The sequence below is a fragment of the Lepus europaeus genome, chromosome 1 (assembly GCF_033115175.1).
Source record: "Lepus europaeus isolate LE1 chromosome 1, mLepTim1.pri, whole genome shotgun sequence".
Lineage (NCBI taxonomy): Eukaryota > Metazoa > Chordata > Mammalia > Lagomorpha > Leporidae > Lepus > Lepus europaeus.
The window spans coordinates 82,029,743-82,044,368 of NC_084827.1; the positions used below are offsets into that span (position 1 = coordinate 82,029,743).

Consider the following 14,626-nt stretch of genomic DNA (forward strand, 5'->3'; position numbering starts at 1 on the left):
ACATCCCTCTCCCCAATGTGCTTTGTGTAAATTTCTGTTATGCAATCACTTACTTAGAAAGTACATTGCTATTCTGCCTGCACCAATTTATGTGTCTAACAACTGGTGCAATTTCCTTTCCCACTTCCGATTTTTCTCCTTCATAACCTGTTTGAAATCTGGAAGGCCTTGGAGGACTGAATTCCAGGTTACTACAATAGCTTGGGTTTTGCGTTTTTCCTGGGTTGCAATTCCTAACCTCAATGAACAATTTATTTTAATTAATTTGTGCCTCAGTTTACCTTAGGCATTGATGACATCATTTACCAACAGAATGTAGATATCACTATTGCTGGCTCCTGTCTGTGGGGAGATTTAATATCCCTGCAAGAAGGCTGCGCTGCTCTTGGTTTCTAAATAATCTCAGGAGGATTATAGTTGGGAGAATTTTGCTCCTAGATCTTGGGGTGAATGGCTACAGCTTATGTTGAGGCAGGTGGGAATATAATGTTTTGCTCCTCTCCAGGTATTGTGGAAGAAATTCCTCAGGGGATGCTAGCTGATTGTATTATGGTTTCTGCTGTGAACCAACATCTTAAATCAATTTGTCATCATCCCATTGGATCTTTTTTTTTTAATTATTTTATTTATTTGAAATAAGAGTTATAGAGGGAGTAAGGGGGAGATAGAGATTTTCTATCTGCTGGTTCACTTCCCAAATGACTGAAATGACCAAGGTTGGACTAGGCTAAAGCCAGGAGCTTCATGTGGGACTCCCATGTGAGTACAGGGGCGCAAGCACTTGGATCATCTTCCTCTGCTTTCCCAGGAACATTAGCAGGGAGTTGGATTGGAAATGGACCAGATAGTTCTGTAACTAATGACCATATGAGATGTGGGTATTGCAGGAGGCAGCTTAACCCATTACTCCACAATGCCATTCCCTTCATGGATATTGATGACTGACAGCTGGTAATATGTATTTTCCAGGTTTCTTGGTTCATATTTCTCATGTCCCTTTCCTCTCTGTCACCCCACACATACTTCCAGGATATGGTTTTTGTATTTTGTCTTCTTTTCCAAAAAAACTCAATTTATTACCTCATATGTAACTCCCAACAGAGATTATCCTGATATAAATTTAGTTGGTTCCATGAAAACATTCATTAATGCATAAGATTTCATGGTAACTTTAGTGAAAAAAAGAGACCAAATTTCAATCTTAAATGTTTTAAGTATGGGCCAATCAAAAAAAGTTGAAAGATAGGAATGGAAAAGAGTATATAGATATCAAACCACAAATTATTGTTGGTGTTAAAAACACACTGTGGTTGGTAGCATTTTGGCACAGTGGGTTAAACATGTATTTGTATTAGCATGCCAGGGAAGACAACAGATGATGGCTCAAAGTACTTGGGTCCCAAACACCCATGTAAGAGACCTAGAGGGAGTTCCTGGCTCCAGGCTTCAGCCTGGGCAGCTGGATATTCAGGCCATTTGGACATAGATCCAATAGACAGAATAACTCTCTCATTCATTCATTCATGCATTGTCTCTCTCCCTCTCACCTTCTCCCTCTGTCTCTCTGCCCTTTTAAATAAATAAATCTTTAAAATAATGCGTAGGAATGTGGACACTCAAAATCTGAAACAAAACTTTCAATGCAGAAAACCAAACATTCTCCTAGTAAGTTAAATTATTATTGAAGTGAAATCCACACAAAACATTTATGATGCTCATTAAAAAATTAAATTTTCATATCTAGAGCTCCAAAATGAGTATATCTAAACATTTCATTTAGAATATAAGTATCACAGGAATGATGAACTATGTCATCTAAATATAAATTAAAGTAATTGAGAAATCAAGTTTTCAATTTGTCATTCAAATTAACCAATCACCTTAACAGGCAAATTAGATATCAAATATTCAGGAAAGAAAATTTAAATGTCAATATTTGCATTTGGAATTTACTGCTTGCCTTGCCAATGTGCCTAGTTTATAGTAGGCAAAAAAATACCAGAAAAAAAAAATGACGAAAATATACTATTTAACTCAATCTTTAAGAATAATATAGAATGAATAGGCATAAGGATATATGCAAGAGATATATATGTGAGAGACAGAAAACATCATTTGAAAATTGTTAATAGCCTATCTCTTTTTATTTTGGTCTTCACTAATCTCCATTAATTTTGGCCTTTGTAACATAAGATTTGTATTCTATGAAATACAGGTAGAAGGCTACTCAGGATTATGGAACATGTAGAAAGTGTGTCTTCTTGTGTTATAAATGAGGAATCCACAAGCTACAACCTGCAAACTAATTCCATCTGTAATCGTTATAGGCCCCCCTAAAATATTATATGAAATATGGCTCCCTTCAAGTACCCTAGAAGTCCCATCTGAGATGCCATATGTAATGTTGGAGTTTGAGGTGCCATACGATATCACCTTGTGCTTATTAATAAATTCCCAATATTAAGAAGCCTGTGTGGGTTCTTGCCTAATATTCAGAGAAGAATTCTGAATACCAGCATAAATGAACAAGGCAGCATGGTATAGTTTTAAGTTTTTATTCAGTGAGTAAGATGCATAGGAGAGTGAGGGCTTTGTCTAAAATAGAGGGATAAATCTGGGTTCATACTGAGTACCAGGAACCAGCCAGGAAGCATGGGGTGGGTGGCTCAAGGCCATGCACCCTGGAAGTGCAGAGGTGCACAGGCCCTGTACTTGAAAGAGGCCAAAGAAAGGAAGGGGAAAGTGTCGGACAGGCTTCCAAAGGGGGAGTGGTTAATTAACCTGATTGGCCAGTGGGTGCTCAGGTGTGGCCAGGTAGGGGCATGTGGTCATACAGGGGTATGGTGAAGACATGGTCTTTGAGCTCACAAACCTAATCAATTATAACCTGTATGCCTGCCTACATCACATCTTCACACTTCTGTAGTGTATCTTCTCTGGTTGCTTTCACCCTGAAAGAGTAGGGTAGATGCAACAGACAAAGCCTACAATGTTTACTAGTTGATCTATTACAAAAAAGGTTTGCCTGGTCTATTTGGTTTTGAATCCTGTTTGGGATTCACAGAGCAACCTACCCAAGTACACTATCAACAGTAACAGCAAATATATGCAATTTTGAAACCTGATACCACCAGCCTTCCATGGCAGGAGGGTGTGGTTGTTTAAGAGGACAATTGAAAGCACCAAAATTAATTACAGAAATATTTTATATGAAGATAATAACAATAAATTACCTTTGGGAAATCAATATATTCACAAATACAAACCTAGACTTTAAACAAATTCCCTAATAATAAGTGAATAATCTTGTCATTATAGTACAGGAACATAACATCTCATTACAAATCCAATTGAAATTCAGATAAATAAGGAAACAAATGATGTCAGTCAAATAGTCTTTGGAGAAGCTAAATGCCAACTAGTTCTACAAGAAAAAGCAGCACTTTATTCAAGTGCATGTTTCTTTACTCTTACAAAAGCTTGGATACTATTCAATTACTGAAAGATAAGTTAATTATTTTTGCATGTTATCTATGTCCTTTGTCTCTATATTATTTGTTCTCTGTAGAGTGCCTGAAGCCCTATCATTACCATATTCATTTACTGAAACTTGAGAATGGGGAACTGCAACTTAGAGATCACAAAATCAACTACATTCTGGTGATTTTTTTAGTACTGCTGAAACAACAGAACAAAAGTGTGAGTTTTTATTAATTATGTCTTTTTAAAAAATAAGAGATGTTACTCAGTTTTATGTTAAAGAAAACAATTTAATAAAAAGGCTAAATTTATCCAGGAATTAGTGTAAATTCATTATCAATTTTCTGCATAGTAAAGATGTAGATAACTGGTTTCTTTCTATTTTTATTAACAATTTTATATTTCTTTTTTTTTTTAATGAGGCCCAAGTGCGCTAGACAGGGTCTAGAACAAAGGACAGAGTCATTATTAGAGGAGCTAAGAAAGGTGCTGTCTAAGCTACAATTAAGTTTTCTGATTGAGAGGCAAATAGAACCTGACAGAAGGGGCTTGATAATAATCTGTTGGGCTTTAGGCCTTGTAAGTTAAGAGGCCCAGACCTATCTAATTACATTTATCTGATTATTTTAATTTTGACAAGTACATTGCTGAAATGTTATACATTTTCAAAATGAGCTTTTTGTCACTAATTGACTCAAAATCCTTAAGTTTCCTTTGTTTTGGGTAAAAAGTTGTTTGTTGTATGAAGGACAAAATGACCTTCAAAGCGCTGTTTTGTCCTGTGAAACAAAAAGAGGTTTCCTATGGATAAAATCCATTAATAATTAACATTATTCTGATATCTTCGAAGAAAGAAAAACAAATCAATCTGTAAGAGAATAAAGTTAAGCCAGACAATTTGTATTTCATTGAAAATAGATACATTCCTAACATTGCTTTTAATTGTATTTTATGAGTAAACAATCCATCATTTAATAAAAGTGAATATTCAAGAAGCATTGGCTATAAGTTTCTAAATCCCCCCTGACTCAAAGTCAATAGTTTATTCTTTTTTTTTTTTTTTTTTTTTGATAGGCAGTGTTAGACAGTGAGAGAGGGAGAGAGAGAGACAGAGAGAAAGATCTTCCTTTTTCTGTTGGTTCACCCCCCCAAGTGGCAGCTATGGCCGGTGTGCTGTGGCTGGTGCGTCGCGCTGATCCAAAGCCAGGAGCCAGGTGCTTCCTCCTGGTCTCCCATGCAGGTGCAGGGCCCAAGCACTTGGGCCATCCTCCATTGCCTTCCCAGGCCACAGCAGAGAGCTGGACAGGCAGAGGAGCAACTGGGACAGAATCCGGTTCCCCAACCAGGACTAGAACCCTGGGTGCTGGTTCAGCAGGCAGAGAATTAGCTTGGTGAGCCCCAGCACCAGCCAATAGTTTATTCTTAATAAATTTTACTTATTGAGAAACAGCAGCAGGTTTTTTTGTTCATATGTCTGTTACAGTAAAATGAACTGGAGGAGATTCCAGGAAGATAATGGGCAGGATTGTGTGCCTGACCTACAGAGCAATTACCATAGTAAAAATCTATGACACTACTACTTGGAATTCTGGAGAATAGTGAAAGCTTGCAAATTCCAGGGCAATGTCTGGATGATAATATTGAAGTTAGTTTTGATCAATTTCAGCTTTTAGCACAGTAGTCACTATGAATCCCATAAATCCCAATTCCATGGCAAGCAATCACATTTGTGTTCCTGGAGCTGCTAGCACACAGTGTGTGAAATCTAGAGTGGGCAAAAAGGACCATGTTTTCCAAGTACTGTAGACCTGTACTTCGATTTCTGATTGTTGTCTCAGGGTTTAGGAGGTGTGGATGAAGACGTGGTGGTTATTGCCACTGCATGTGCCACCTTGTCGGAAGACCTTTCTCCAAACAGCATAAAAGGCTTGCTGAGGACCAAAAAGGTAAAAATCCCTTTTACCTTCACCTTCCTTTTTCTCATTTCTTCTTTTGCAAGCTAGACATTGAAGACTAGGATATTCAGATACAAAAGCTAGTACAGCTGGAAAGTTACTATGCATGCCTGTAGAAAGGCAGAGGCTAAAAAAAGACCTGAGAAGAACACAAGTTTTTAACTCATACTAATCTTTCCCACAGAGGCATCACACAATAATTGACACATACAAAAAGACACATCTATACCCCAAACCTGGGAGCTGAGGAGAATCTGGGAATCTGATTTACAGAAGTACTACATTGTTAGATCCAAGTCTATAGTTTAACCAAAAAAATCACACAAAGTATATGAAAAAACAAGAGACTAGCTCATTCAAGAAAAAATAGAACCCAATAGAAACTGGCCTTGACAACAGTGTGATGGTGAGCCTCCTAGACAATGGCTTTAAACCAGTAGTCTTGGGGGCTGGCACTGTGGCATAGTAGGTTAATCTTCTGCCTGCACTGCCAGCATCCCATATGGGCACTGGTTCTAGTCCCAGCTGCCCCTCTTCCAATCCAGTTCTCGGCTGTGTTCTGGGAAAGCAGTAGAAGATGGCCCAAGTGCTTGGGCACCTTTACACACATGGGAGACCAGGAAGAAGCACCTGGCTCCTGGCTTTGGTTTGGTGCAGCGTTGCTGCCATTGGGGGGTGAACCAATGGATGGAAGACCTTTCTCTCTGTCTCTTCCTCTCACTGTCTGTAACTCTACCTCTCAAATAAATAAATAAATAAAAATCTTAAATAAATCAGTAGTCTTAAAGATAATTAAAAAGAAACAGAAGGAAGATGTGGAAAGTCAAGAAAACCATACAAGAACACAATAGACATATTGATTGAGATAAGACAGGAAACCTAAAAGAAACAAAGTTTGGGGTTGAAACATACAGTAACTAAAATAAAAAAAAAATACTAGACATATTCAAAAGGAAATTAGAGCATAAAGAAGAACAAGTCAGAAAAACTGATGATGGAAGTGAGTTAGAAATCAACAAACATTGAAGAGTGAGCAGCACATAAAGGATCTGTGGAGCTCCATAAAGAGGTCCAACATACACATTAGCCAGAGGGAGAGAGATGAGGGGCAGAGAATATTCCAAGAAATGATGCCTAGAAACTTTTCATCTTTTAAGAAAGTTATGGGCCGGCGCCGCGGCTCACTAGGCTAATCCTCCACCTTGCGGCGCCGGCACACCGGGTTCTAGTCCTGGTCGGGGCACCGGATTCTGTCCCGGTTGCCGCTTTTCCAGGCCAGCTCTCTGCTGTGGCCAGGGAGTGCAGTGGAGGATGGCCCAAGTGCTTGGGCCCTGCACCCCATGGGAGACCAGGAGAAGCACCTGGCTCCTGCCATCGGATCAGCGCGGTGCGGCCATTGGAAGGTGAACCAATGGCAAAAAGGAAGACCTTTCTCCCTGTCTCTCTCTCACTGTCCACTCTGCCTGTCAAAAAATAAAAAAAAGAAAGTTATGAATATATGTATCCAAGAATTCCAATATATTCCAAGTACGGTGAACTCAGAGACACACAGCAGGTCACATATTGTAATCAAACAGTTGAAAAGCAAAGAGAGCAAGACAGCATAGACTCATCACACAGAAGACATCTTAAGTAGAGTACTAGCAGATTTCTTCTCATCGGAAATTTGGAGGCCAGAAAGGCAATGTGTGTTTATATACTAAGAGTGCTAAAAGAAAAACAAAACAGTGTCAACCAAGAATTCTACATGTAATAAAACTGTTCTTCCCAGGTGAGGCATAAATTAATACTTCCCCATCTAAACAAAAACTGAGTGTGTTCACTACCACCAGACCTACCCTGAAGAAATGTTCAAGGAAGCCCTCAAAGGTGAAATGAAAGGAGTAGGCAATACTAGAATCTGTGTATGGAAAGAAACATCTCTGTACAGGTAGATATGTCAACAATTATAAACCTATCATTATCTTAACAGTGCTTTGCAGCTGCACTTTTTGCTTTCTGTATGATTTAAGAGACTAATATATTTTTATAGAAAAAGTTTACAGTCTAAAAGTTGGTATTGTTGTAACTGTGGTGCTAAACTTCACATTTGTTTTCCGTATAATTTAAAAGAAAATTAACTTGAAAGTATTTGTTTTGGACATACAATATGTCAAGACTTAGTTATGTAACATCTGACTGGAATAGGGTATAGACAGTAAGGGGCAGAATTTTGTAAGTTATTGAAGTTATGCTGCTATAAATCCAAGTTAGGGTATTATAGCTTTAGGATGCTGACTGTAATAATCATGGTAATCATAAATATAATAGCTATAGGATATATACAGAAGAAAATGAGATAGGAATTTAAAAGTTTCATCACAAAAGATTAACTAAACACAAAAAAGGCAGTAATGCAGAAATTGAGAGACCATGAAGGTATAAGGCAGATAGAAAACAAATGGCAAGATGACACAAGTTCTTCCTTATCAGACAGCCTTAAAAAAGGAAGGAGATGTGGACATATGCTACAAAATGGATAAATGGATAAACCTTGGGGACATTATGCTAGTAAAATGAATCAGCCACAAGAAGATAAATACTATGTGATTCCATGTATGTGAGGTTCTTAGAGTAGTCAAAAGCAAAGAGACAGAACAATAGAATGGTGGCTTCCAGGGGACAGTGGGAAGGAGGAATGGGGAGTTACTGTCTAATGGACAGTTTCCTCTTTGGATTAAAAGCATTCTGAAGATGGATTAGTAGTGATGCCTGTACAGCAACATGAATGTGCTTAATACCACTGAAATATATATTTAATTTGATTAAGACAGCAAACTTTGTATTATGTATTTTTTCCACAATAAAAACAGAAAAATCAAATTAAGAATATTTGCTAGAAAGAAAAATAAAGCATATGACTTGAGTGTGACTGTGTACAGTATTTATTGGTATCTTATTTTCAATAAGGTAAATGTTAAAATGCATCTAAAGACATAATGATTCAGCAGAGATGGGGTATAATATGGTATACAAGTCAAAGGTGCTGGTTTCAATTTCTAATCTCTCCATCACCAAAAGTGCAACCTAAGTTTTCAGTTACAAAGCTCATATTGCTCAAATGGATACAGGCTGTCTTTGTAAGATATTCATCTCTTTTTGGTTGGTAATAATGTTAGATCTTCTTGATTTCCCACCAGAAACTTAGCATGACAATTTAAATCCAAAAATCTCCCCTGAAAATGTCTTTATGGTTCAAAGTCTTCAGCCTTAGCTTCTTTAACAGAGAACATTATCAGCTCCTTCCAGGAGGCAGTATAATAATTTTGCTATCATTATATACTCATAAGGATTGAATTTCACTTGGCTGAGCCCTTTTCCTCAATTATACAATAAAGGAATTGAATTAAGTGATGGTTTGATTTTCTTGCAGCTTCCTAAATTTTCTGGTTCTCTGAAGTAGAACTTTTAGGACAGATAAACACGTTCTTTGAATCACTGAAGAAACTATCTGTGTAAGGATGTCCACAGCTATTCCAATAAAAAACAGTCCCAGAATACATTGTATCAAGGTAAATTGTCAGAGGTAAAGGAAGATAGAAACAAAAAGAGACATTGATGGACTTATTGAGACTATTTGATGTAGTTCCCTTTGTGAAATTTCATTACAGTGAACTGTAGTTTATGGTTTATGGGATGTCTGTCTTTTCTCATCTTTAAGGGACACTGAGGATGCAGCTGACAGAAAGGTGTAGTTATTTGATGATCATATACGTGCTAATTTATGGAAAATTAGGAAAAAAGGAGATTATACAAGGTCCCTCAACAACTCTGCAAAAATTTAATTAAAAGTTAAGTTTAGAGGCTAGCATTGTGGCATAGCGGGTATAGCCACTGCCTGCAATGCTGGTATCCCATTTGGGCAATGGTTGTAGTCCGGGCTACTCCATTTTCAATTCAGGGCCCTGCTACTCTGCCTGGCAAAGCACAGTAAGATGGCCCGAGTCCTTGGACCCCTGCACCCACAAGGGTGACCGCAAGAGGCTCCTAGTTACTGGCTTCTGTCTGGCCCAGCCCTGGCCATTGTGGCCATTTGGGGAGTGAACCAGTGGATGGAAGGTAAGTCTCCCTCTGTGTGTGTCTCCCTCTCTCCCTGCAACTCTGCCTTTCAAATAAATAAAATAAATCTTCTTTTTTAAAAATAGAGAAGTTAGTTTTTTTCAGAATACTCATTTTCCATGAACTTTTCAAAGGTCCTACATATGCCACACCTACAGAAACAGAACACTGAATAAAGAGCCAACGGTCCTTGTTTTGTTTGGAATATAGCTGTGTGACCTTGGGCAAATGTCACAACTTTTCTGAGGCATAGTTACTATAAAGGTTAAATGAAGTAGCAAAGGTAAAGTGCCTGTCAAATACTAGATCACCAACATATGTTAATTCCCTTTTCATCTATTACAACTAATAACATCTTTTCATTGGTAGTTGCTGCTAAATAATAGGTAGAGGAATTAACATTTCTCTATCTTTCTGGGATTTACTGTGTATTGAGCAGAGAGGACGTAAACAAACAAACAAACATTAGCAGTAATGAAGGATAAGGGAGATGTGGGCACTGTGATACAGAGGGTTAAGTCACAGCTTAGATGCCTGTATCCTGTATTTCAGCGCTGGTTCAAGTCCTGGTTATTCTGCTTCCCATATGGCTCCTGCTAGTGGAAGGGCAGGAGGAGATGGTCCAAGCACTAACTTCTGCCATGCTCATGGGAGACCAGAATGGAGTTCCTAGCCTGCCCCAGTCCTGGCTATTGGAGCCACTTGGGGAATGAATCAGTGGATGGAAGATTTCTTTCTTTTTCTCTGTGTGTGTGTATGTGTGTATACACACACATGCCCTGCCTTTCAAATAAATAAATAAGGCTTCCATAGCCTTGGCAACTCATGACTAGAGCCTAGGGAGATTACTGACGCCATAAACAAGAGTGTCAAATTGTTAAATCAACAACAGGAGTCACTGTGTATTTTCGTCTCATGTGGGATCTGTCTTTAATGTGTTGTCCAATGTGAAGTAATGCTATAACTAGTACTAAAACAGTATTTTTACACTTTGTGTTTCTGTGTGGGAGCAAACTGATGAAATCCTTACTTAGTATATACTGAATTGATCTTCTGTATATAAAGATAATTGAAAATGAAAAAAAAAACTTGGTTTTAAATTGGACATTGCATAGAAAATTAATTAATCAATTTTTTAAAAATATCATGTAGAATCTCTGTCCTTAATGTGCTGTACATTGTGATTTAATGCTATAACTAGTACTCCAACAGTATTTTTCACTTTGTGTTACTATGTGGGGGCAAACTGTTGAAATCTTTACTTAATATATACTAAATTGATCTTCTGTATATAAAGAGAATTGAAAATGAATCTTGATGTGAATGGAAGGGGAGAGGGAGCGGGAAAGGGGAGGGTTGCAGGTGGGTGGGAAGTTTGGGGAGAGGGAAGCCATTGTAATCCATAAGCTGTGCTTTGGAAATTTATATTCATTAAATAAAAGTTTTAAAAAAAAGAAAGCGATTGCAGAGAAAATACTAACTTATTCAAGAATTTCCTGAAGTGCAGATTATATGAGGATATTCCATTTCCTATTTTCTTCTGCCTCTGTTCTTCTAGCAGTGGAATCAAGAATATTTCTATCCTTTTTAAAATATTTTGAGTTAAGAGAAACTGCACCATATATTCTGCTTACCCAGGCAGTGTAAAGCAAAGTACTGAGCAATTATATGGTGGATTTGATAAATTTTGACAGCCAGTCTTGAAATTCAAGCCAGAATCCCCTGATCCTCCTTCCACAGCAGGTTTTGGGACTGAATTATGACTAATTGCATCAAATTTCTACTTTACCTTGGCAATGGCCCCACAAATCCTACATGTGGAAATGACTCTCCTGATCAGTTTAACAATTCTGCTTGTCATCATTATTTTACAACTTCTATGCCAGAAAATAGAATAAAAATATTGATAAAGTTATACAAATTCCCTTTGAATACTTTGGATTGTCTTGTACCAAAATCATCTCAGAATAGTAACTTTCTAAATTTCTGCATCTTGTATTCACTACATAGAATATTTGATTATGGAATCCTAGTACAATTTGTAATCTTATAAGGTAGCTCTGGAATTTCTTCTTTGCTTAAAACATGTTCCACAACCCTGTACATCATTTGTATCATTTCCTTAGTTCTTTAGCATAATCATACATGAAATACATGCCATTCACATTGAAAGTATGTCATTTACAGTAATATAACATAGAAATGAAGGTGCTCTAAAGAAGAAGATCCTTAATATTATACAGTCACTGTTTCTATGACAGAAAAACTAGAAAAAAAATCTACAGAGCCTATGGGATAGCCACTTGGGATACTCATGAGGCTAAAGCAATCTTCAAGACTTTGAATGTGCAATGATCATTTAAACTTAGACATAAATACACATTGAGCACAGTGAAAAGATCTCACTTCTGAGATGAAAATAGATTAACTTTAGGGCAATTTATCTTCTACAGCATATTATGGGCCAGTGCCAGCAGGCCACAGATGCATACCCCATGAGGAGCCTAAAGAGACATCTGTGAAGAGGGAAAAGGCAGTTTATATGCTGTGTTATGTAGTAATGAAATGTCAACCACTCCCTAGATGAATGTCTTAAACAAGGGAAATGCTTTTTATGTATACTTTTTTCTTGTTCCATGCCAGATTAATGATAAGCAAAAAGTTCTAGCTCATGTATTTATATAAAACTAACTTGATAGAGAAAAGAGCACAACAATGAGATAGTGGTAAACAAGGGAGAAGAGGTAATGTGGGGGAAAGGAAGAAAGAAAGAGAAAGAGAGAGAGAGAGAAAGAGAAAGAACATACTACATAATAGATACAAACAGATAATATTAAATAACAGCTTATTCTACAATTCATTTTAAAGCAAAATTGAATCAAATATGCTCATGTTAAATCCCATAAAATATTGTCACAAAATTTTCTTAGTCATTTTCTATTTCCATTATATTTCCATCATATCCAGTGCCAGGGGAAGACACGAATCATGCCAAGACAATTTGCTCTGTGTTTCGTTGTGTCATGGCTCATGGCTCATTGTTGACCATATTTTGATCACTGTTATGACTCAGAATGCCGATCACTCAGGTGACATCAAAATTAAACAGTGTGTTTTTCATGAATCAGGGAACTTACAAAATGTCATGCTTATTCTTTGAAATCCTAGTATTGCATAGTTTCTTCAATATCTCACTATTCCCATAATTTATAGTTTAAAGAAAGAGATAGAAAAAAGACAGAAGAAAGACAAAAGTATCCCAGGGGAGACAAAACACTTTAGAAGCTGTCTACCTTCCAGGTTGTCAAATATTTGCAGATGACTAATATACCTCCTTGAAAAACACTTTAAGAGTATTCCTTTCTTATAATCACACACCACACAATCCCACCACCACCACCACTGTGACGCTACTAAATCACTCTATTGTTTGTCTGCTTTATGGCTAGATACCTAAACTGAACTGGAACAAATATTTTTCATCATTTTATCCATCTTTTGTCCTCAATAAACACTTGCAGAGTATGCAAAGAATCAATAAAATACTCTGCTAATTTCTTGGCAGAAGTAAAAGTTCTTTTTAAGTATTGATTATATGATTGTTTTACTGTGATACCTCCAATATGATTTTTAACTTATTAACAGGCCCAGAGGCTAATGAAATTTTGCCAAAAAAAAAAAAAAAAAAGAAATAAAACCCATGGAAATGGCAGGGTCAGCCTCCCCATCAACATACTGGGAATCATGATTTCCCTCCTCTCTTAGCACATATTATAAAAATTAGAACAGTTGGAAACATTAGGGATTATTTCAAACCATAAACAGATTCCTGGTGAAAATAAAAGTAAAGGTATGAATTTTTTCATTGGTAGATTTGCTGGTTTGCTTTTTGGGATGGTTTTGGGTTTAGAGGGGCTAAAAGAATAGTAAGTACAGGCATGCAAAGAATGTAAGAAGCAAAGTCAACAGAATGTATCCAGGTATATAGAAGTATAAAAGTGAGAAACCAGTAAAAAGAACCCTGCAGAGTTCCCCATATATACCTCTTATCAAGTGAACAATTTATTTCTTACACAATATTTATTTGCTTTGAAATAATACTAATATTATTTATGAATCTAAAATGAAAGTTCATGTATTTACAAGTTCACTAACCTTCTTTGGTACAATTGATTTGGGTTTCATCACTGAAATCTCCACAGTCATTGTCCCCATCACAGGCCCAATGGCCTGGGATACACCTGCCACTGGAACATCTGAACTGATTCTCATAGCAAGAGTGAACACAGCCCACCTCGTCACTGCCGTCCCCACAGTCGTCATCTGGGAAGAAACATCAACAACAGGTAATGAAAACTGACACAGGCTGAGAATTGGTCCTACAAAATATCTTGCTTCTTTATTTGCCATACAGTGGCAAAAGAAATAATGAAAAGAAAAGAATAATGAATTGGTAGGTAGATCAGCATTTCTGATGAAGACTGGGGAATTATTTTGTTTTTTATATTGCTTCTACTCTAATTTAATGTGAACACTAAACTAAAAAAACGATGTTGGCTTTTGAAGCTCAAATTTTGTCATTCAGAAATGAATAACCACTGATTGTATTTATGCAATATGAAATAGGTGGTGTTGGTGTTTGTAGGAATTTAATGAGATAACTAGCAATAAAACTGATATAAAAACTAGCAAATACAATTGATGTGGAAAACTATCACTCAAACTTAAGAGTTCCTGTGCCCCAGAGTTTAGAGTTATATTTTCAATTCATTCCCTTCTTTTCCATTCCCAACATGAGAACTCACTGTGTACCCTTCCCCTACTGGCTCCTGTATATGTGTTTATTGTTTATTATTGAAAATGGTTATATACTATCATTGCAGATGATTTACATTCTTTATAAAGAACCATCGCAGAAGGAAGGGGAAAGGAATGTGAAGTGAGAATAGATTAAATTGAAATAAATGTGTGAGAATGCTCCAATTTGTATGTAATTCATTTTCCTGTATTTGACATGATTTAGCCTAATGGTACAACTGAGTATAAGAAACACCATGTGTGCATAAAAAGCAAGGGAACAGAGTTGAGATCAA

General features: G+C 36.9%; 1 protein-coding gene across 1 annotated transcript in view; it reads right to left on the reverse strand.

Moving 5' to 3' along the window:
- The window catches only part of LRP1B (LDL receptor related protein 1B), a 2,136,850-nt gene that overhangs the window by 837,646 nt on the left and 1,284,578 nt on the right, over nucleotides 1–14,626 (reverse strand). Inside the window, exon 20 of the mRNA XM_062186250.1 lies at nucleotides 13,689–13,856. Within this exon, the coding sequence (XP_062042234.1) occupies nucleotides 13,689–13,856 (168 nt within the window). The remainder of the gene's footprint in view (nucleotides 1–13,688; nucleotides 13,857–14,626) is intronic.